This window comes from Ambystoma mexicanum, chromosome 10 (assembly GCF_040938575.1).
Source record: "Ambystoma mexicanum isolate Mex_15411 chromosome 10, UKY_AmexF1_1, whole genome shotgun sequence".
NCBI lineage: Eukaryota > Metazoa > Chordata > Amphibia > Caudata > Ambystomatidae > Ambystoma > Ambystoma mexicanum.
The window spans coordinates 610,288,029-610,313,100 of NC_090932.1; the positions used below are offsets into that span (position 1 = coordinate 610,288,029).

The following is a 25,072-nucleotide window of genomic DNA, read 5'->3' on the forward strand; positions in this document are numbered from 1 at the left end:
ATTTGAACTAGCTCAACTGCTATTTCATATATAAATATACAAAACAGGCTGGGGGCAAGGACACAGCCTTACCTCACCCCTTTCTGGACGTTAAAATAGTTCGTATTCTTACTCTGGTTGTGTTGTCAGTATAAAGCCAGAAGATTGCCTTTTTAATGTTGATCAGTTCTGATTAACAGAACTTCCTTTCATATAACAGAATTAGTTGCATCATTGTATATTATAATAAGGAAAGAACGGACGTGAGTGTGGAGGGAGTACAATTGAGAGGCCCACCTAGCTTGCATTTGGAGCTGCTCCAGATAGTTTTCTTGTTTGGTCCAGAAGGTGTAGTTGAAGGCCTCTAAAAGCTCCCAACATTGCTGAGCATCCTATGGGTGTGAGTGTTGAGGAAAATACAGTTTGGAGGCACACCTGCCTTACTTTTGGAGTTGCTCCTGATCATTCATTGGGTTGTCCAGAAGGTGGAGCAGAAAGGCTCAAAAAGCCCCCAACAGCACAGAGCGTTGCACGGGTGTGAGTGCTGAGACGAGTGCAGTTGGGAGGCACACCTACCTTGCTTTTGGAGTTGCTCTGATTGTACTCTTTGGTGCAGAAGGTGGAGTTGAAAGACTAAAAAAGCTCCCAACAGCAAGGAGCGGAGAGCGGAGAGCGGATAGCGGACATGAGTGCGGAGCTGTGTGCAGTTGGAAGGCAGATGAGTGCCCGTTTGTGAAATCAACAGTGCTGGACAAATCTGAATCTTGGGACTAAGACCCTTTGCAGATGATGGGCAGTAAAGCCCCAGTATGGCATATCATTTGAGGAATAGCAATATACAATCAATGCATCCTAAAAGACGTTCAAGATCTCCAAGCTGCAGTAATCTTTCAAACACTGCCACCAATTTCGGGATTGAGTGTGGAATTCATCAGAATGGATCGAAATTTACTGAGTCACAATTACTGAAGGCTCAGGGCAGCTGGAAGACCGGTGGTGGGTTAACATCACAAACAGTGCATATGGCTCCCATCACCAGGATAAAATAACAAGTTATTTTATCAAACAGCAGTCAGAAACTTCGGGAGTAATGGAGGAGGCAATGGATAAATCAGATAGTTTAATTGACTTGACTCTCACAACGTCTTCCAACATTAATGAAGTAGTGGTGCCCCAGATTACCTCACATAATTCTCTGGACACTTCGTTTTTTAATATATGTAACCTTGTAATGCAAGACAGTGAATCCTACATTCAATCAAAGTTGAGGAGTAGTCATAGTCAGTATATTAGACAAACCTAACATAAGTAATTCAAACCCTAAGTGGTCAATGCAACATCATTTTTAAAACCCTATTACTCTGGCCTTTTAGTACGCAACCTCAAAATCTAGATGTGAAATTAAGATCTTTATCGGTTGCCACCCTTATTCTAGTCCTACAATAATTGGAAAAGCTTTCCAACCAATTAAGAGAAGAGGTAGGTCATATCTCTGAATTATTAAAAGCTATTTCAATAAAAGTGGATACAATCTCTGCTGAGTTGGTGAAGGTTAATCATATGGCATTAAAAGCAATACAGAACCTGTCTCACCAAAACATTCTTCAAATAATGATCAGCAGAGGAAGTATAGCGCAGCATTTGTGGATGAATCCCCTGGGAAATCACTAAGTGAGAAATGTAGTGGTACTCCAAATCTCTCAATGTTGGGTAGTGACACTGATGTAGTGTTATTAGAGGAATTAAGCAAAATGAAGAAAAAAGTTTAAAAACAAAAAATTGAAGAATAACAAAAATCGATCCTCACAAATGTTTTTGAAATCATTAAAACTCCAAGTGGCTGAACACATTTTAACAGTACCCCTGAAGAAAAGGGGGAAAGGAAACAAATTGCAAAAGCGTCACCATCAGAGGTAATTGCAGTTCAACATAATGAAGTCCTAAATCCATTGAGAAAGACATAGCATCTTACATGATCAGACAAGCGCCTTTCAATAATTTGATTGAGGGGGAAGAGGAAAATCTGTTACATGAATTGAAAGAGGGAGTGGTAACTCAATCTCCCATCTTCTTAGGGGCCAATAGCTTGGAGGATGTAAGGTCCGATTTGTATGGCAACAGCATCTCATTGTGAAGAACACGGAGTTCTATTCGGATATGCTTGGCAAACGTATTGGAGGCCACTGAAATTGTGCAAAATAAATCTTTTTATGTCGAAGTTCTGTGGCAAGATGAAGATTCATGACTATAGAACAGGAGTCATAGCCAGCTCATTATTCATTCAATTCCACCATTGAGGTTAATAAAGTGACTTGAGCAAGTAAGAGTTCATGTCTGATAGACTGGAGCTCGTTAGAGTATATGTGTACTCACAATTAATTTCATGTTTAATTCTTAAGGAAACCAAAGCATTCCTGGCTCGTCCAAATGGGACAATACCACCGGAAGTGGGTTGTGATTGTGAATGCGGTATTTCAAGCAAAAAATGAAGTGTATTGTGGACAAACCAGGTCTGAGAGCTGTTTACGTTGTAGCGCAGGAAGTCACAGATAAGCATGTCTGATTGGTCTAAATTGCCATCAGCCCTAGAAGGTTCAGCTGGCAAGCAACACTCCATTATAACCCAAACTAATGTTCCTTGCATATCGAATTATGATCTGCTAATATTGCAAAATCATGGCTGGCTGGCAGCAATGGTACCAATGGAGGAAAAAACTGTGTCCATGAAACTTGCGAGAAAAGGTTTGCTGGGCAGACTTTCAGGTGGATTATTAATAGGGCTGGCCACAGATTAAATGTGATAATAACAGAGGTAAAGTCCTTATTGTTAGACAGAATTATATGCAGTACCCTTTGGGAACACCACACACAATTAAGACTACAAGTGACAGTACAAATTCACCTTTGTTACAAGCCTGTACTACACAGTAAAAGTGGTAGCGATGGCTGAGCAGCCAGACTTATTTCAAGAGCAAGTGAGCAATATCAATAGTTACACAAAGGACAGCAATTACTGTGATTCAAACAAACACTGACTCAATGTTTCTGAGTAAAAGAATAGACATTTATTTACACATTAGTTGTATAACATTTCTTTAAAGTAAAGCAGTTTAAAAATCACACTCTTAATACACCACACCACTCCCAATAGGTTCCAGGCAAGTTAAGCTCACAAATGAAGTGGGAGCAAAATGGCACTCCAGAAATTCAAAAGGGAGGGAAAGACAAAGTTAGGCAGAAATTGACCAGCACCAACAGGTAAGTAAGCAGGCAATCTATAAAGAGGAACTACAGTGATGGAATCAGATCAAACAGGCTTAGGGTCAAAGTCAATAAGACAAAAGCCTTTTGCTCAAGATCACACAGCTAAGCGTAGTTTGCGATTAAGTCTTTGCCAAGAGTTCCGGATGAAGATGGTCAGCAGAAAAGTTAGTTTAAAGAGTAGAGAAGGACAAGCCCTCGGATTGGAGAAAGATTTCACACACTTTCACCGCGGCTGAACGAAACTAACAACCAGATTTGCACAGTACCTTTAAATGGAGAAGCTGTAGCTGAGGCGGATGTTCCTGGCAGTTCCTGGAGGCTCACGGTACCTGAAGCGACTGACGGACTGACATGAAGTAGGAAGATTGGAGGGTCCTGCACTGCTGAGGGAAGAAACCAGCAGCAGAGCAAAGCAATGAATAAAAGGTGCGCTCCTTAAAACCCAAGTTGGGTCCGACCTTCCTGGCTATCTGGCACACTGTCGCTCTGTACAGCGAATTCGACCAGAAGAGGGAGTCCTGGCTTGCAGTTTGGGTGAACTGGTTGGTCCCACCAGCTGAGGGGAAGAAGATTACTGGAGGATCTTCTCTGTCGTTGGAGTTCGAGGACTCGGACCTGCAGCAGGGCTTCACCGGGCAATGCAGTCGTGGTAGGAGTCCTCTTCCATCAGCTCCTTGTCGGTCCTTTCGTTCCAGTGGAGACTCTTCCTTTCCAGACCCAGAGAACTGCTTTTTATGCAGTTTTCCCCCATTCACACAGCCTGGCTGTCAATCATACAGCAGGGTGGCTGTCCTGCCGGGACAGTCACCACACCAATCATTTTAGAGTGCAACATGGGTCTCCAAAGAGATCCTGTGCAGGGAGTGCTAAACCCCTACCTCACATCTTGTCCCCCCACAGACATACAGGCACCTAAGGAGGGCTTCTGCGTAGAAGCCTGCGAAAAGACGGTGAACAAAGGAACCAAACCTGGTTTGGCGCGCATAGTAAATTACGAGAAAGACTTTTACAAAAAGAAATGGTGAATAACCCAGCCAGAACCATAATAAAACATATATGGTTAGCGGGTTTAAATTCGAGGCTACCAAGATAACCTAAAACAATACCAAGGTTATTTAAGATGAATGCGGTAGGAAAAATAGGGTACTTACCACTGACACCAGCCAAGTCTTGATGACAAGGGAGCGAAATAATGCTCCAAGAGAAACAGACAAACAGGGATAAGTATTAACCCTTTCCAGTACTCCATGTAAGATGGTTTGTACTGAGTCTGTGGTTTTACAGAGGCTAATAAAGTTAATGGCAACTTTATATTTTCTGGGAGACAGTAGTCAGTCCCAGAAAATGGAGTCTGAGTTCGGAAGTCTAAACGACAATCCTGTATCACCGCACTGAAGGTGCTGTGTAACACAGAGTAAAAGATGATGCCTGTGGAGTAGGTGAGGCTCCACAGTCTGAACACAAATATTTTAAACACACACAGCAAAACACACGTGGGAAAAAGGCTCACACTCTTACCAGGTGAAAAAATAAATCCTAGAAATCCAGCAAAGTTGCTGAGGGACTCATTAGGTAAGGGGAATTAGCCATTCTGGAGAATTCTCCCTAAAACTTATCTGAGTCAGTGCTCACAGTAAAAGTATGTGGATTGGGGACAAGCTGGATAGCTGCCATCCAGGGCCTTGTCCTGCATGGTTAAAATAACATTCTAACTGAGTGGTATTTACAGGGATCTGAGAACAATATCATTATTAGAAGAAATTTGAATTGATATGCTGATGTAAAATGCTGGTGCACACGTAAATCGGAAAATGATGGTGATACATGGCATACTATGGGCATGATGCTTTAAATAATAGAACCTAAAATGGCAACATATGTGGTGAGTTCTCTATTTCACCCACTTAGAGGAGAGGCTTTTGCAAATGAAGCATAGATATCTCTGTTAGAGAGCAAATATTTCAAGAGTGTGCCCCCTTAAGTATAATTTTCACAGAACTAAGTGATAATGCATGCCTGTTTGTTTGTTTATTGATTTGTATTGCGTGCCAAATCCAAGGGTATATGGATGCATTTGCACAAGATTAGAAGTATACTTTAGGCATGGGTTACAGTGAATAGAATGACATGAGTTACAAGGGTTACAATTAGTTGTATAAGGTAACAACAGTTAGGAAAATATATCAAAAGTGCAAGAGATAGTGCAAAGCAGGTACAGGATAAGATATAATAATGGTCAGTGGCAGAAGTTACAATGCATGGTGGGTTATGTAGAAACAATTGCCAGAGTTTCGCAGGACAGGTGTTAGATCTGAATTTTGCATGTTCTCAGTATGCGGCAGATTACCATTTGAGTACATTAGGAATGAAAAGTGGAAGAAACCGGGCATTTGGGACCAGTCTTGAAATTTGAGTAATTTGTAAAATGGCTGAATTCTCTTTTCATCAGCAAGTGGATCCTCATTTTTGTGGTGGATTGGAAAGTAGTTACTTAGGTTAGCTCCTTCAATTGGCTTTACAATTCCATTCTGTTACGAAGCCAACCGATGCACACAAATTTGCATATCTTTGCCTTTGATGAACCAGTGCCAATGAAATGATGTACTTTAAGAAAGGAGCTAAGAAATTGATAATTAAGTGGTATTGACTACTCCAAATTGCTTAATAATCAATCACTATGTTCATATAAAAATTGGCTGGAAATGTACAAATATGAAATGGCTCTTAAAGATAGCCAAATAATACTAACAACTTTGATTTCCAGGAAATCTCATCAGTTCTGGAGGTTAATAAAGAACGTGGATAGTGGAAGGTATATGCATCTGTTTAACCCAATAGAGCAAAACATGTGGTATAATGCTTATTTCTCTAGGTTTAATGATACATCTGTGGTGAGAAGTCATTTCAACAGGCAACATTTGCCAGGGTGGGAAAAAGAATTCTCAAGTGAGGGTGTAGAGATCACTATGAGGAAGGCAACACATTCAAGGGCTGCCAGCCTGGACGGAATGTTCGATAGATTGTTAAAAGAGAATCCTGGAATGTGGTAGGACATTCTGTACATGCTTTTTTTTGTGTAATGAGTGAGAACAGAATTCAAAATGTTTGTCATACTTCAGACATTTTACCAATTTTTAAGAAGGATGATATGCACAATCCATTACATTATCATTTTATCACACATATGGATGTATATAATGAAATGTAAGCATCCATAATTTTTCAACATGTAAATGACTGGGCAAAGGTAGTAGGTAGAACTAAAAGACAGCAAACAGGATTTAGGTCTGCAATGGGTACGCCCTTAAATAGCTTAATATTGGCAATATAATATTCTAGAGCCATGATGAAGGATGCGTCCATGGGATATGGCCTGTTTGGAACTCAGTGTGGCCTTCGATGATGTCAATAAAACCCTTCTCTGGCAAAAACTAAAAAGTTGGGGAATTCCTTTAGGACTCCTGAAGATGATCATGATGTTACATGATAATACAAAAATAAGGATAAGACTGAATAAAATGGCACAAATATCTATAGAATTTGGTACCACATTACTACTGCGGGAAGGCTGTGTGTTGGCTCCAACACATTTTAATATCTACTTTTACAATTTGGGAGAATTTTCCCTGTGACATTTGGTAATTGTTCCCTGTGACATTTGGTAATTTTAATCTATCCTGGTTGTTTTACATGGACAGTATCATCTTTTTAGACTCTAATCAAATTGGGTTAGAGAGAAAAGTGGATGCCTTCTGCTATAGAGAACAACTTAAAAATAAATGCGGGTGAATCAAAAGCCATTATATTCAAGAATAAAAAGAATTAAGGGGATTCTATTGGCATATAAGTGACACTCCAATAGAGCGGGTCTGGACCCTAACATATTTGGGTTTTATAGTAAAAGAAAGCAAGAATGTCCAACTATTTTCAGAACATATGCAGATCAAATTAAAATCTTTGAGAGCTCAGATGAAGCTCACAAATTAAAAATACTGCACATTTCTGGTATTCCCATTGATGAATAGCTTTGAAACGAAAGTTATACTGAAATTCATTTTTGACTTGGACCTCTCGTAGTTAGGACTATGGGAGGACCTAAAAAATTTAGAAGATTTTATTTGAAAACTGGTGTTAGTTCTCCCTCATTCCTTACCGATATCGAGGAATATATTGGGCTTCTATACATTGTATGCCTATGTGTTGTGGAGATGGCTGAATCTACTGAGCGAAATCCTCATGCCTATAAGGAACTCTGTGTTTGAAGTTCTAAAAGATACGTATTTGGTGCACCAAGTGCTTGACCAGAGGTTGTTGAATTTTTAGAGGACGGGCTAGATTATCTGCAAATAATTGGGTCATGTGTAAAAGAACTCACTGAGAGGCCAAACAATGACACATTAATTATTAAATTATGATTGGGTTAGGAACAGACAGCAAGTTGATACATATAAGTGTTTAGGATTTTAGGAACATTCATAGGAAAAGGGAATGTTGTCCTTGATTTACTGCAGAATTTCCTTCGACAAAGCTTAGTACGACTCTCTTACATTTTCACTTAAACCTGATATCAAACTTGCAAGTGGTGGGGCTGAGACTGGGTTTGAGTTAAGAGAAAGGACAGTGTTATTTTTGTCGGGTATTGAGAGTTGAAAGTACATATTAGTTAATTGTGAAGCAACTAGAGTTCTGTACCTCAAATAGGTTTCTGACATCATGCAATTGAATTCTATTCTGAGTAAGCACTATGAGCCATGGAAGACTTTCAAGTAATTCTACAGGCTGTTGCAGGTACATTTGGATACCAAGCCATGAGGCTAATTGCTGTCCAAATGGTACAGAGGTTTCAACCCATAGAATATAAAAGATTCAACCCCATATTACCTATCTCTCTCTTTGTACTAATTGTCAATGAGCAAACAAAAGCAGTAACAAAGTCAGCTCAAAGAAAAACATTGAAGGCGGTCATATTTGAGCACAGCACCCATGGCTGCTCCCTTTTGAAAAGCAAGCATTTAAAAAACCTTATCATATGTCATAATTCACTTGGCCAAAAGCAAGTTGGTGTATGGTTTCTGTATAGAGCAATACACAGAAGAGAGTGTAGATGTGCCTCTTGTTCCTATTTGGGCCTGATGTTAATGCTAAAATAAGTACATTCTAGAGCGATTGCTTGGTGAGACAAAGGGCGTTTTGCTTCAGGGCATAGGGTGAAAATGTAAGGACACATTCTGTAACATGCTCAAGCCAAAAAACCTGGCCCTATTGGCAACCACTGAAACCTATGGTTTGAACTACATCAGGATGGCATCAGTTGATTAGAACCGATAACAGGTTGATACAGGAATTGTTAGGCTTGGTTTACATCCCATTCAAAGTCAGCTCATAGCGAGTTGAGTGATTCCTAATAGTTCAAACCCTATTTAAATCACTTGAGCTATACGTTTATGGTTCATCTATTGTTGGCACTATCAACCTTTGTAAAATCAAATGTCTTAATTATTTCATAGAGCTTGCCAAGAGAGAGGAAACTCAAATGTCTTAAATCTGAACTCAACTACTTATATACACTTCTAAGTCAGTGCTACAACCCTTCCTTTTATTTATATATTATATATTATTTATAGCATTTATGGCTAGGTAATTGACCTGTAACTCCACCACACCTACCTCTCTACACACTTCCAATCTATCCTACACACCTGTTCCCTGTTGTGTCACATTCTACTCCTTTGCACTACCAAACCATACTCTTCATTCACAGTATTCCTCCACATGACCAAATGCCACTTATTAAAATCCTTTTACTTTTTTAGCATTTTTATAGACTTCAACCACATTCTTGACACTATTCCTTTACACAAAATCCTCAGAATTCCATTTTACTTTGATGACCTACTACTACCTTATGCCACACCTTTTCACTCGCCCACCACCTGACTACATTACTTTATTTAATCATCACCACATCCATCCATTGTAGTGCTCTTCCCTTCTTTTTTACATTACACATGTACTCCAGCCTACCCTAATCCATCAAATGGCTATACCATGTTACCACTCTAGAACACATGTCTTTGCCACAATATCTCTCCATGCACTTCAATAAGTTACTGCATCAAACAATTCCACATTACTCCAATATATTCCTCAACACTAATGCAGTGCATGGCCAAACTATTTCTTCACATTTCTTATTTGTGATCGGTTAAATTCTCTTAGGCAGTACTCTGATACATAGACATGCCATACTTCCCACTGATAGAACTTCACGCTATTAATCAACATAACCTTTCCATAGTGGACCTATATTCGTCTTCTCTATGCTACGTAATCTTCCAACAAAACCCAAACCTCAAATTATTACAGTGCAATTATTGCCTCTCCTCTTCAAAACTCCTCATCCACACTAAGCATTTGCATCATTCGAACCCATTCTTCACATTTCACCTGCGCGCTACAATCAATCTGAAATAAAAAAAATAATATTAAATGAAATATAAATTATTTTCATATTGTTTTCGCATTACTTTTTGGTGGGTTAATAAACACAGCTATATTCTACGGTTCTGCATCTTACTCCACCACCACACACTCCTACTTGATCACATGACCCCAATGTAGGCCTCAATAAGCTTTCTTTATGTAACTTGTGCAAACTGATTTACTATAGTACACCACACAAATAAACCTTTTAACTTGACCACTTATCCACTCACCTCCTTGACAATACTGTCTCACACTACTTAACTTATTAATGTTCGAAACTATTACTTCGCACTACTCAGCATCTCTACGTTATTTGAAAGAAAGCCTCTACAAACACTTCCCTTCCCTACTCTACTCTCAACCACAACATTACTGTGGACAACACACCATTGTAAACCATGACCTTTATCTACACTCTTCACATTTCTTCAATCCTGATATGCACCACCCTGTTAATGCACTTGTGTTCAATCCTGCTACAACATTCACATTTGCATTTATTTTAAACAATCCTCCTCCACAATATTCCCCCCACAGCCACATCACTCGTCCATATCATTCCAAGATTCTCCATTCTGCTACTCTAACTCCACTATGCTACTCAAACTTACGTGCACTGGTCCACATTCCTTTACCACACTCCTCTACCCTCTTCTTCTAAACTACTCTATGCTGCTCCTGACACTACTCATCACATCTCCACCATACCCAACTACAGCATTCCTTCAGCACCCTTCAGCTGCACAACATTCTACATGGAGACTTCCCCACATTCCCCTAACACATTACTCATTTATACAACCCTAAAGAAATCAAGCCTCCCACACTCTTCTCTTCTTCAGAAGCATTAACTGTTGAACAAGGTACAACTGATATCCTCACTGTTTTACAATCTATGCATCATTTAATTATTATTTTTGGCTGTCATCGATTATTACTTAGCAATTCAATTTATTAATTTACACTAACTTCATTTTTTTCTCTGTTTAAGGACTTCAGAAATATGAATGGCTGACTGAGGCCACCGGATATGTGACGTCTGACCCAGAATAACATCCTCATTTTTCTTTCCAAGGCACTTGCCTTTCAGGCTATCTCGCCACATGCCTGGAAATATTTTCAAAACTACACACACTGCATGCAGGCCTATGTGTATTGCTGAATAAAAAAGGTTATGCGCAGTACCTATACAATGGGGAGGTTTAATGAGCATCACGTGGACTACAACACTGGCATCTGGGCAACGCAGCTTTTATTTAACAGCTTTACCAGAGTTCCAGTAACCTTAGCAGCTTATCTGCCAAAACCTCCAAATGAACTGTTGTTTCCCTTTTGTATCTGTCAGGGTCATATTAAAAGTAACAGAAAGTATTGTGGGTTCGTTTCTAGGGAAGAGGGATGTTGGCAGTTGCACTGGACATCAAGAGGCAATCACTGTAACCAACCAGTAATTCATTAATCTGTCTCAAAAACAGTACATATTGGACAGAGATTTTATGTTTTTTTCTCCTTTTACAACAGTTTCTGAAAGACTTCCTTTTCTTACAGTTCTAAACAAACCCAATCGGAATCTTGAAGAACTTAACCCCTCCATGCACCTCTCCGTCACAGTAAAATTCACCTGCTCGGTGCTGAGATGATCAAGTCTCTTGACAGGCAAACATACATTATCCTGGGAGAAAATGGCATGCCAGGGAAAATGGATGGGATAGAGGAGGAGAAAAGGGACAGACGGTGAGCTGACTGAGGGATGGGAAATAATTACAATGAGAATGCGAGAAAAAAAAAATCTGTACAGAGAGACAAAAGAAGAATAAGGCGAGCATCAGAAAAAAGAACAAAATACTGAAAGGAAGGAATATATCATGTGTGAGAAGTAATGGAATGGAAAATAGAAAGAAAAAGACAGGTAAAATGTATGAGAGAGTGGAGGCTACAGAAAACAATGAATGAATAGAACATAAATGGAAAGATAAGGGGAGGCAAGTTTGTATCGTGAGGTTGTATGGCTATCCTTGAGTGGACATGCAGATATGTGAGTTCTTTACAATGCTATACAGAACATATTACCTTTTTTATAAGGTTCTATCTGATACTCAAATCTGAACTGTTGCAGCTTTTTATAATACAGTTGATGGTTCACTCCTATTTGCAGAATTTGACAATGTGTTAATGTCACTAGCAAAAGAAATCTCTAGCAGCATTCCTATTCACTTATTCAGGGGAGGGGCCGAGGATTAAATGGGAGTGGGGCAGCAGTAAGTGTGTGCAAAGAGGGTCCTCCTGCAAACTCCCTCTCTTAGAAATGCATGTCAATTGCCGACAGCCTCAAAAGAATAAACGAGCAGCATTTATTAAATAGAACCAGTTGATGCAGCACAACTAGAAATTATGACAACGATGATAACTCACTGCTGTGCCCTTTTGTCAAAGGTCAATCCTTGTAGCCGTCTGCACTTCCCCTCCTGATCAGACACTCTTTTCTGCACTCTCAGAAGGTAAGTATATGATACGAGTCATTTAAACGCGCCTGCTTCTAGGCGTGACAAGACAGGGTATGGGGACATAGGGAGGACAAACAAACGATCTTACTAGGCGTTGTGTCATTCAGATTGTTCAAGTGCAAGGGGAGTTCCCCAAATAGCATGCTCAATTTCCCTAATCTTCTTATAATTCTGCATATGCGTGCACCTCTCACACATCTACATCTCCTCAACCACTCTTGCCATTCCTGCAGACCAACGAGTCTGTGTAACACTATATACAAAATCAAGCAGACTGCATGAATACATCACTGAATTACTTGAATGAGAGGAATTCAAAACATTCAACAGGTCTTCAAAATGACTGGTCTAAAGAAATGTTCAATATTGATAATAGCCAAATGATATTACTGCAGAAGTAAACAAAAGCATTTAAAAAACCAAGATTGGTGAAAGCAGCTGGCCGCTGTTACACTAAGTTATTTATTTTTGACACTAGGCAGCAAGACAATCAGAGGCAATCGAAATAGATGCAATTGATTAAACTGATTTTAGAAATGTTAAATAAGAGAAACCATGCACTTAAGCATGGAGTTTACCTCTCTTACTAGCAGGTGTCCTGAGCTCTGTTCTGCATCTTCAGGCACAGTGGAGTACAGAGTTCGTGTTTCCCATGGGATTGTGGCGATCTGTCAAAAATTTAAATTGCCATTAGTACAAAAGTACAACAAAATGCAGTAAAATTCATAACCCATCTCCAATAGTGATATTTCTCTGATCTTTGAGACCTACTCCCCACCATCTCTCTATTGTCAGTGTTAGAGATCACTTTGCTTTGCCAGCCGCCCTCCCAATCTCATTTTGGACACATTTTCTTCAGAGATGTGCTTGCCATTGCTTAAGTTTGAATCTCTACAATTTATTGGAATGCCCCTCTTTGTTCACAGACCTTTAGATAGTAAGATTTTTAGCTCACCCTAAAATGTATTTAGCTTACTCTATTCTGTATGGATTAACACTATTCCATCATATCTTTCTCCTTCTGGAAATGTATTGTCATCCTTTACAGAGTATACCAGATGGTTCCTCACCAAAACCTTAAAATAAATAGCACGACATGCCGAGTACATTTTTTGACAAATGTTACATTTTTAAGACAGTTTTGTAACGCATTGTGGAAAGGTCTACCTTGGTTTATGGTGCCTTGTGCAGAAAGTTCAACGATTTAGATAATTATGTGATAATGGTGTGGAACCGCTTGAATTTGCCTGGATTGAAAACGTAGGAGGGAACCACAGGCTGGGGAAAGCTGGATTTGGATTTAAAAATTCGAAAAAAAGATTGATCTCCTTTTGTACAGATCTTTCATTAAACTATTGGCGACATCTGTTTGTTGTGTCTGACTGAGCCCTCCCTTTTAATGCTGCCAAAAATGTACCTTTTCGTAAAACTTGCCTTTGTTGCATTTCAAAGCAATCACCCAGTATACCAATGGCTCATGCAACTTCCTGTTTGTGACATGTGTTCTCGTTTTCACTAAACCACCGTCTTCCCTAAAGGAAGCTGCACACTTGACTCGCAGTATGACATCATGTTGCTGTTTTCTGGTGGAAGTGTTCTTCATGTTTTACATGGATAATGTGTCGAGAGTAGAACACATCCTCACGCATAAGGTCCAGTGATGCAATTTAATGTAAGATTATCTTTACCACACAACTTCTATTGGTGTACATTTGCATGCACCCATCATACATTCAGATGATGCACCATTGTGTAGCAGATGTCCTGCCACAAAGTGCATGATCTCGAACATATCATTTGAATGAATGAAGAGACATTTTATTGTGTGCAACTAGTAGGACTCGTGGGGATTATCCGTTAAACGTCATGGATTTGTGAATGCCAAATCCTTTGCAAATGCATTTGTAAGGTGTTTCTCCCTAATGTTTCTGAATGAAGGAGTGAGTAGCAACCTGTAGGAGTCCTGACATTGGAATACTTGCACCTTACCCCACACATGTGCGAATGACAACCCGAGGGTGATGGATGGGCCTTCATATGAGGGCCTATGGCCGACCTCGGAGTGGGCATTATGCTCTCTGGGAGGGTTGACCCTCCCCTATTGGCAAGTCAGCCCAGGTGGATAACAGTAATTAGTGGTTAAATAAACAGTCACAGTCTTATTTCATTTGACAAGCTTGACAGCCTTCGTTATAAGACAGAAATGGTAATACTAGATCCTTGGTATTAAATAATTACATAACCTCATTGGGTCACCTGGGAGCAAGTCAATTCACATTTGGTAAATAAATAATTACATATCCTCAATTTGGTCACCTGTATGCACATCATTTCACATTTGGTAAATACATAATTAAATATCATCAATTGGGTCACCTGGGAGCAAGTCAATTCACATTTGGCAAATAAATAATTAAATATTATCAATTGGGTGACCTGGAAGCAAGTCAATTTGCATTTGGTAAATACATGATTAAATATTATCAATTGGGTCACCTGTGAGCAAGCCAGTTCACATTTGGTAAATACATAATTCAATAATATCAATCCCCAGTTTACTTTTTATGGTACCGCATAACTTTAATGGCAACACTGCTGCTTCGGAAACCCTGGGCTCCCCTCCTAATGGTAGATGCAGACTACCACAAGACACCACACATTCACACCATAATCCACCACACAGGAGGCCTAACCTGAGGGTATTTAATCCGCCCATCCTCCCTGTGAAACGGGAAGACTGGGAGAGGGATAGTTCCTCAATAAATCACACCGACCGCGGGCCGTGCTTGGCCTCAGAAAAGCATGTGGGTAAGGTCAACAACCTCTGTCCGTGGCTGCCCACTCTATGTACATACTCTCCAGTTCTTATCCCCTAGCACCCTGCCTGACGCAAGTACCAACCGGGAGCACCACATGACTGCCTGAAATACACTTTCCTAATCCACCATTCACACGGAATCAGGCCACACCACTCTCCACCCCAATGTGGGAACAAGTGAGGGAGAGATGAACACACCCCCGGGAGGAATCGAAACTCAGGTCTACCATGGGCCTCTGGAGGAGCTTCTGCTGCATGCCTGAGGGAGAAATCACCTCAGCTATACCTCAGTGACACTAACAGGAAGTAGGGCATCTCTGTATCCCTGATGACATGCACTGTAACAACGTAATTCAGCCCTGTCTTCCAATGACCAGTGCGCACATATAATTCAGCACCTGCTGTATACTGGGCCCGCTTCCCCCGCACTTTCCCACTCCTACCTTACAGCTACACACAGCAATGGATAGAGTGATGCTGCTTTGTCCCTCGCAGGGCGGTTCCGGGACTCAGTCCCAGCACCAGCTAACTTTCTACTATGGCTCTCGATTCCAGTACACCCTCTCAACCAAGAGTACGGTAGAGAGGAATTCCGGTCAGGGCAGGGGACGTCCCGCCACAGCGGAGGGCCTGGCTGCCCTCGCCAATGCTCTGGAGCTCCGTCTCTGTCTGGTCTCTCCTGGTGCTCTCTCAGTGCTCTCCCCACGAGAGTCCCCTCAGGACTTTATGCTCCCCGGTGACCTTCCACTTCGGTTTTCCAGCAGGGGAGCTCCCGTCACAGCTGAGGTGAATTCACCTCACAGACCGGCCTGCTCCCCCTGCTGACATACCATGACGGCTGGAAATAAACTCCTTGTGCAGGGAGCGTGAAGCAAGGTGAAAGGAGAGAGTGAGAAATGGAGAAGAAAAATGCCCGCCAACAGGGGCAACGTGCCCATCCACACACAGAGACCCACAAGAAACGTAGTTTAACAAATTCATTCCATAGGAGAACCAAAGCTCTTTCTGAAGGGAGAGCATGCGTTTATGCTTTGTTATACTCCAAAACCTCTCAAACTGTAGCATCCTTTTCTCACACGCTGTTGTATCACATCACTGGTACTTTTGATTTACAGTGGTTTACTGCTTTTCTAGTTACCTTGGTACTGTGAAAATATAATAACAATAATTATGAATAACGATAATATAAACATGTATGTGATAATACCAATACTACTACTAATAATAATTGCCAGCCACACAGGACATCCGTGATCAAAGAGAGGAACAAGGTCCAAGGGCAAGTTCCTTTTTGGGTCACAGAAGTCTGCAATGATATGGTAGGGTGTATTTTATTTCTCATAAATACATGGTCACATACTAAAATCCCCTTTCATGTCTGGGCCTTTGTTTGATCCAACACACATGATCTTCCATTTGCTGATCCATCAAATAAATGTAGATTCATGTTGGATTTTAAAAAAGCTAACTTGAAGTTTCTAATTTGTTGCAGAAAAGCAGTATAATAAAAATGTATCGAAAACGTTCCATTGCGTGCTTTAAACTAAGTTATAATAGGGATATTCTTGCTCATATGTGTTTAACTGCAGCAGTGAACAAATTAAACATTCTACCATAAGCACTTGCTCGTCAATTAATGGCTTTAGTCTGTCAAAGAAAACTATTTGCAAGGAATTTTAAAATATTGCCACAGCATTCATCAAGTGCTGCAATGACAGCTGAAATTCCGCGCTCTGCTGGCTCGAGAAGCAGGCATTGAAACATCACAACTGAAGCGTAATAACTGATTAAGAGTGGTTGCGATGTACATTTTTTTGATTACAGGTCAGTTGTCATGTCACAACTAGCCTGTAATAAGAAAGTTATCTACAGGCTATTATACAAATATTGCATACTGCCATGTTTTACAAGAATAATAACGTTATTACTATTATTATTATAACTGCGATTACTTAAACAATAATGCCACATTCCAAGGACACTACTAGGTGGTAACTGCCCTGTGTGCAAGTTAATAGACATGAGAAAAGGCTTTTAACTAGGGTGGAGTGGTGTTATCATCTATTAGTACAGGGCAGGGGGGGGCGGGCTCACAGCCAATCAGGAGACTTGGAATGGTGGTTTTAACACATGGTAAATACCCTGCTCCGAGTCTCCTCGGAGCTAGAAGCCACCATCTTCCCCAGCCAGCACAGAGGTAAGTGCACCCCTGTGCTGCCCTGTGTCCCCTTCCCCCTCCTCCATCCCCCTTTTCCATATATTTAACTCCCTGCACACCCGTCTGACTTACCTGGTGCACCCTTTTCCCTCACTAGTGTTGCCGGCGAATCTCGGACACAGCAGTAGTGTCCGTCATGGTGAGGCAGAAGGGACTACGTGTAGTTCCCTTGTCCCTGATCCATGGTGGCCATTGTTTTTTTCAAGTTGAGAAACGGCAAACATGCAGTTTCTCAACTTAAAAAAAAAAAAAAAACTATTAGAATCCTGAAACAACGTGCTGGGATACTAATAGCAATAAACCCCTACAGGCGGTGGCATTAGCAGGGTAGGTAATGCCCCGAGGTAAAGTTCAGACTGGCCCAAGGCATTACCTGGCCTGGTAATGGCCCCGCCTGTCGGCATATATGCAACTGTAACAACAAAACCTGTCACTGAAACTTGAACTGTTAACTGTAACAGCCCACACCCATCCTCTGGTGATCTGAAACCCCCTTCCTCGAGCAACAATCAATATGAAAGTATACCTCTAATCTTCCCTGGAATGGTCTTGCCCCACACAGAACAGTATGACCCCTTAATTTATAAACACAGCTTCATACTTTATCATTATTCTGTAAGTGTGCTTTGTAAATCTCCATATGCAAGCCCAATTCACTTCAAGGCACCATCAGGGAAACCTATTGTAATGGAGTAAACACATGAAAAGAACTTTAACAGTAGTATGAAAGAACCATATTCCTGCAATATACCAGATATCAAGAACAACACTGAGGGTTGTACAATCACTTTTTGGAAACCTTTGGTTTGTAATTTGGAACTGAATAAAATAAAAATGTATACACTTAGATAATAATAGCACTGATGTACAATGCACACGCAGAGTCAGGGGAGCTGTAACACTGACAAAGCAGACTCGAGCCCAAAGAATCAGACCTGAGTTCAAAGCTTGTCTCAGGAGTTTAGCCTTTAGTGCCCTCTAGAATGGTCTATGGCAATCTTGAAGTTTGAGTACCACCGAATGGGACTTTAAACTGCCATTCATTTGGGTTTTACCAACTTTCAGTTTGAGTAGATAGTGGAACAAGGGCAAAGGAAGATGCATTGATTTGCCCAGGATCAGACAATTGTAGTCAAGTAAGGAAGCCAGGATCAGAATCCAGGGCAATTGGTTTCTTAATTGGTAAATAAGACAATGCAATGAAAGCAATAGACCACAACACTGTGGCTTAAAATACGATAATGATCCATTTAATAAAGACACCAGGGTGGGAAAGCTGTACAAATGTGTGCCAGGATGCATGCAAGGAAGGTACCAAAAAAACAATACAATAAATGCCCAACCTACCAATTTAAACGTTTTTGGGCATGCACAATATTGTCTGTAACCAAATCTGTGGCTGGTCTACAAAGCAGCTCTGCGATCTGCTACGTGTGATTGCATCACCTCACTAAACAGAGCTCCATAGGAGAATCCTGTCTGACTAATGGCGAAATCGATGTAAAGAACCTAATACATCTAGGAAAGAGCCCTATATTGACAGTTGAAACAGGCAGTATTTTGAAATACCATCTGTTTTTCCAATGCCTTATTGATGGCCTGGTATCATTATTGCATATGATTTTCCATGGGAATGTGACATGAATTATTACTGCCCTAGTATGACATACAATACCTCATCATTTACTAACCACTCAAACAGTTGCTAACTCTGTGCATTCTGCTTGCACCAGTGCAACAAAGGAGTGTTTAAATGTTGCGAGTAGGGAACGGTTGGTATTTCGCTGTCTTTAGGTTTTCCTAATCACATGTGCATAAGCATAAATCAAATAAAATGGGGGGATCAAAATGGAAATGGAATGTGTCCTACTGGTATCATGGTGCCATGCTGGCGCACTACAAATCAATCATTACACAATATTTTAAACAAGCCTTTAAATATTCAAGTAATGCACTCCTAATGCACTGAAACACATTTCATATAGCGAATCTAAAAACCATTGTCTACTCCTGCTATCTGAGTAGAGAGACTGTTTCGTGCAGACATGTAGCCCTCAGAAGAAAGGAACGATGCCCCTTGTGAGCCATCACAATAGACTATGGGCCTAATTTACAAACGTTTTAGCCTGTTGCTTAGTGTAAAAGTACACTTTGTGCCACGCTAAAAACCATTTTCCGATTCATGGATTGAACTTTGCGCTGTCCTTCCTACTTTGCGCTGTGCTGGAGCACTTTGCACGACACAAAAGGCAAAGCATGGGAAGGGCCAGCACAAAATAATAATTATGGGGGTAACATGCAAAACCCTATTCCACATGCACAATAAGTAAGAATGAAGAATAACGGGAAGGTCGCATGGTGTAAATAACGAACATCCCCTTTCAAGCACAAAGGAACCCCTATTCATATAGCCTATCATGCAATTGCCTGGACTCCAAAGGAGAATACACATATCGCGTTCTGATACACGTCACAAAGCACAATGAAAGTGCGAGTATAAAAGCGCAATGCAACAATGTTGAATATAGGACTCGTACAATGGCAGATCATGCTTTACTAGCACTGATCCTAATGCATGGAAGAAGATGGAGAAGGGTGAGGAGGAGGGCCAGAATCTTCTATCCACAAAACACATTATTTTGGATGCCAGATGAGGTGTATTCAAGATACCGATTCCCTCCCCATGTCATCCTAGACCTGGTCAGGGAGTGGGAGAATGACCTGGCATCAGCCACCATGTGCTCCCACTCACTGACACCTTTGGAGAATGTGCATCAGCCCTACATTTCCTGGCAACTGGATTGTTGCAGCGCAACATAGCAATTGTTGGGGGCATATCACAGCTCACACAATCTAGGTGCCGCCACCAGGTATTGCGCTGCCTACTAGCATGTGTGCATAGGAACATTTACATGCCACACACACTGCAGGCAAGGTAGATGGTGCCAGGAATTATTTGCAATAGCACACCTTTCCATGGGTTCTGGGAGCCAATGACTGCACACATGTAGCGCTCCAGTACCCCCCAGCCCACCAAGAGAATCTGCACATCTTTCAAAACAGCAAGCACTGGAATTCCATGGTTCTAAATGGATTCCCTGGAAGCAGATTTTATCCTAATCCAGTTGCAGGGTCTGATGTCGTCGCTGCAGGGAATCATTTTTACCTTACCCTACAGTTCCATAATGTGGAGGACACGCACACATGTAAACCCCATGCACACACCCCTACCCCTTACAAACCCCTCCTTACCCCACTGTCCGCCGCCTCTTCCCGATGGCGCAGAGTACAGTAAATGCATGGGCTGTTCCCCAACTGCCCGCCTTTTGTTGAAAGTGGCCTGTCAGGGAATTTCTTTTAGCAACTCGGCCAGAATGCATTCCATTAATGTGAAGGTGATCTGTGATGCCAACGGTCACATCATCCATGTAAATGCAAATTTCCCAGGATGCACGCATGACAGCTACATCTTATGCCATTCCCCCCATGTACCAGGCCCTTGCATTGGTATCCTTTGGAAACACTTGGCTGTGGGTGAGTGTCAACTATCACGCACATACAAGCAGTCACATGACACAGAAAAATAAGCAATGACAATCAATGCTAACAACCATTCCCATCTTTGCAGGGGACAGCGCCTACCCACTCTCACCATTCCTGCCGACACCCTTCAAGAATCCAGACACCCAGGTGAGGTAAGCTACAACACAGCACACATAGCCACTATGGGCACAGTGGAGCGTGCATTCAGGCTGCTTAAGTCATGCTTCTGCTCCCTTGACCACTCAGGTGGCGTATTGCTATATGCACCACCTGTAGTATCCAACATTATCGTGGCACGTTGTGTCCTGCACAATATTGCCATACGGCAGGCCATAGCAGTATAAGTGCAGGAGAGAGAGGGACAGGATATCTGAAATCAGGTTGTGCAAACATACGTCACCTGAACTGCAGGGCCTTTGGACACACACACAGTGAAGCCACATCGCTGATGCCCTTCAATAATAGAATATTATCAATCCAGCATGCCCATAAGACCATGAGAATGTGCCTCTGTCAGAGGCAAACTGTGTGTGCCCCATAATACCAAAACTACAACTCCACCCCATTCACAAGTGCACAAACCACCTACACGGTAACAGAAAGTGCAAATAACAGTATCCTGGTCAAAGGTGCAAAATCAAACACAGAATGAAGACATCCCCATGCACAATGTCACCACGCCACATGCTCGCCTGAGTGGCATGCACCAACTTTGACAAGTCACACCTAACTGTCGTCTTTATGACGGCTCCCTTTGCACCATTGTACCTGCTCACCTCCACAAAACACAGGACAAATCGCAAAACACAGTGAAGACATCTCCAGACACAATGTCACCACACCGTGTTCTCCCCTGAGTGGCATGCACCAACGTTGACAAAGGCTTCACCCGACAACCACATTCATGGTGTCCGGTCAAAGGGTCGACTACAAAAGGATTGAATGTAATAGGGTCGACGCAATAGGGCCGAAAACAAAAGGATCGAATATTTTTTTTAATTATATATATTTTTTGGGGGTTTTGTATAGGTAAAAAAAAGTGTTTTTTACCAGAAAAACATGGGTGGGGGGACGCCCCAAAAAAAATGTAAAAAAATAAAAAAATGTTTTTGATCCTTTTGCTTTCGGTCCTTTTGAACCGATCGTTTGACCACTCAATCCTTTTGAATCGATCCTTTGACCTATAACCCACATTCATGACATCACCCTCCACACCATTGCTGAGGGACCTGCTCACCTTTACCCAGCACAGGGCAAATCTCAGAACACAGTGAAGACATTCCCAGGCACAATGTCACCACACCATGTACTGCCATGAGCGGCATGCAACAATTTTGGCAAATGCCTCACCTGAGTGCCGTCTTCATGACGTATTCTCTCTGCACCTTTGCCACTGGTCCTGCTCATCTCCACCAAACACAGGGCAAACATCAGAACACTGTGCAAACATCCCTAGGCACAATGTCACCACACCATGAGCTCCCTTGAGTGGGATGCAACAACTTTGGCAAAGGCCTCATCTGACTGCTGTCTGCATAAGGGCTTGCAAATTCACATTTTCCTCTCACATGGACATGCAGTGCATGAAATATAAAAACAGCACTGCTTTGAGGTGTCCCGCGTGGAACAAAGAAACTTGACAGCCAGGGTCTACCCAGCGGCACCCAAGGGAATGGTGGCACCCCTGGATGTCCAAGGCCAGGGCCCTGCCCCTAATGACTTAGAACTTTGCCCTTCAGAGTGGGCTGAGTTAGGTGGCAGGCGCCCTGTATCGGAGGCTGGAGCACAATGGCTGAGTCGGCACCCCTGGATGGCCTGGTCTCTGGCTGCGACGCCTTCGAACTATGCTCTCTGAAGAAGTCCAGGGCCCGGACCGCCTGTCCCCAGTAGCACTACCCTGGAAGACCTACCAGGCACTGGGTCACAGCTGGGAGTTCAGCTAGTGGGCTTGCTTAGTCCATCCCTCAGTAGAGAGACCTGTTGGTCTGCAACTGCTCTGGAGCACCCGTTTGAGTGAGGAGGAGCCCATCTGGCTCCCATGACACACGTTCGGCCCAGAGGGAGACACTTCCCCCAGATTATTATGGAGTGCGGCTGCAGAAAAATGTAGGAGACAGCTGGGCCAACTTCAACTCGGCCCAGAGGGAGACACTTCCCACAGATTATTATGGAGTCCGGCTGCAGAAAAATGTAGGAGACAGCTGGGCCAACTTCAACTCAGAGCATCTGGTTTGAACACTGCAGCCAAAATGCTGGTTGGGCCCAGCTGAAGAAACAGACAGTCTGCACAGTCCTCCCTGACCACATGGCTGTGCAGCCATGAGGCCATGCCTTCCTTAAGGCCACCATTCATGATCCAGGGCCTAAGCTGCCACCTCTGTGCCTTGTGTCCGAGCCTTAAGATTCCCTCTGCAGCCAAGGCCCAACCTCTCTTCCCTGACTCCCACAGGATGCGTCCTGCCACTCTGCTGCTTTCTGGGAAAAGGCCATCTGGTCTGCTAGGCTGACTGGAAAGAGAGAAGGAGGCTCCATGCCCGGCCACATCCCTGCAGGTGCACCCACAGTGGGTGGGAGTTTCCTGTGCACCCTGTGGTGCGGCACTGGCACAGAGGCAGTGCCTTTGACACAACCATGGCTCAGAGGATGACTCTAAATAGATTGCAGTGAGGTAGCTGCTCTGCTACTTATGAAACCCTGACCGAGAATCAGGTCTAGAAATTATTATGCACCACATTCCCCACAAACATGTTGTGCACTACAGATGAGAGAGGTTGCCCCCTTATATGCACCCTCAAGTCCTAAGACAAGCAGCTTTATGCATCGGCCCAAAGGCTGGCTATCCTAGGCCAACCGAGGATCCACAGTGCTGCATTCCTGTTACAGTTTAGGGAGGATTCTGACCTGCTGGCATTCAGTCATAATCCCACAGATGGCAACTGTGCCCCTCTGGCTCCTAAACCAAGCACATGCACAAGCACCAAATGTCTGAACATGTGGTTCCTCAGTAACTGAGCAGGATTACTATTGCAACAACATTTTCCTCAGTAGGGTAAAACTAACCCGTCACACAGTGGTTTAAAACACAGCTTATGTTGCCTATTAGTGAAGAATCTAACGTTTGATGAATTGTTCTAATGTTTGCTGAATATCTCAATCCAACTTCCCCCTGATGTATCAAACCAACCTCCACCTGCTGTTTCAATTCAGCATCCTGCAGCTGCCTTAATCCAAACATTACTGATATCTCCAAACAACCTCCCTCTTGATGTGTCAAACCAACCTTCTTGATCGCTCTAACCTTCCTCCTGCTTATCTCTCTGGACATGCTCCTCTTTATCTCTCCAGCCACCCTTTCTCTTTTGTCCAAACTCCTCCTCTCGCCTCTCTCCTTTTAAATGTCTTCCTGACTTGGCAATGTACTCTAAACTCCCACCACTTGCTCCTACTCCAATAACATACACTGCCTATATAGTTCTGAACATTTCCCTGGGGTTAGGCTTCCTGTGAGAGTCTGCACATTTGGATGCGAATGAATGAGGGGCGGTTATTTACTATATTTAATTGATTCACCTTTGTTTGCTTTGGACATGTGGGACTGGACCAATCCTTCAAAAGGTTAATGCATGATCTTGGAGTTTACTTTTAGCCATTTTGGGGATGCTGGAATTGTAGTCTGTCCAGAGAATTCCTGTTTTGTCAGCCAGCTGCCTTTGTCATGTACTCACACTGAAAGAGAGTCAATTTATGGTGAGCAAAGAAAAGTCATTTTCAATGTGGCACCATTTCTATGTGTGGAGTCTTTGGGTTCACTCTATGGTTAAACAGACATGCCATCTGTTTCTCCAGTGGATGCACTGTGCGATTGTTATGGAAAGGTGTGGGATGCCTCGGCTATTTGCATGAACTTGCTGGTCAATTTCAGATAAAATATGTGATTTTTCTCTGATAACTGAGTGGGTTCGCTCGCAGCGCTACATGCTTTCCTTTGATCACAGAGTTCAGTTCTATTAAAGAGACAGTGTTCACAAATTGATTTACACTTGGATCACATTAAGTGTTTTTTAGGGAATAGCATTGTATTAATGCTTCCATACTGCTTTAACTCTCCAGGTATAGGCGTAATCTTCCTTAAACAAACAGCATTATTATATACCTGATATGGTGTTCTTCTGCTTTAAGGTTGGGACTAAGTGTGATTGAGCAAGGGCGTCCATCCTATACCTCCCGGAGGCCATCATTCATTAGCTTGGGGAGGCACAT

The 25,072-nt window shown here is 42.2% G+C and overlaps 1 protein-coding gene across 5 annotated transcripts in view; it reads right to left on the bottom strand.

Annotated features, from left to right (window-relative positions):
- DOCK10 (dedicator of cytokinesis 10) overlaps positions 1–25,072 on the bottom strand; it is a 2,208,289-nt gene that overhangs the window by 1,744,043 nt on the left and 439,174 nt on the right. For all 5 annotated transcript variants that reach the window (XM_069618176.1, XM_069618179.1, XM_069618177.1 and 2 more), the window contains exon 3: positions 12,812–12,901. In XM_069618176.1, coding sequence (XP_069474277.1) covers positions 12,812–12,901 — 90 coding nt within the window. The remainder of the gene's footprint in view (positions 1–12,811; positions 12,902–25,072) is intronic.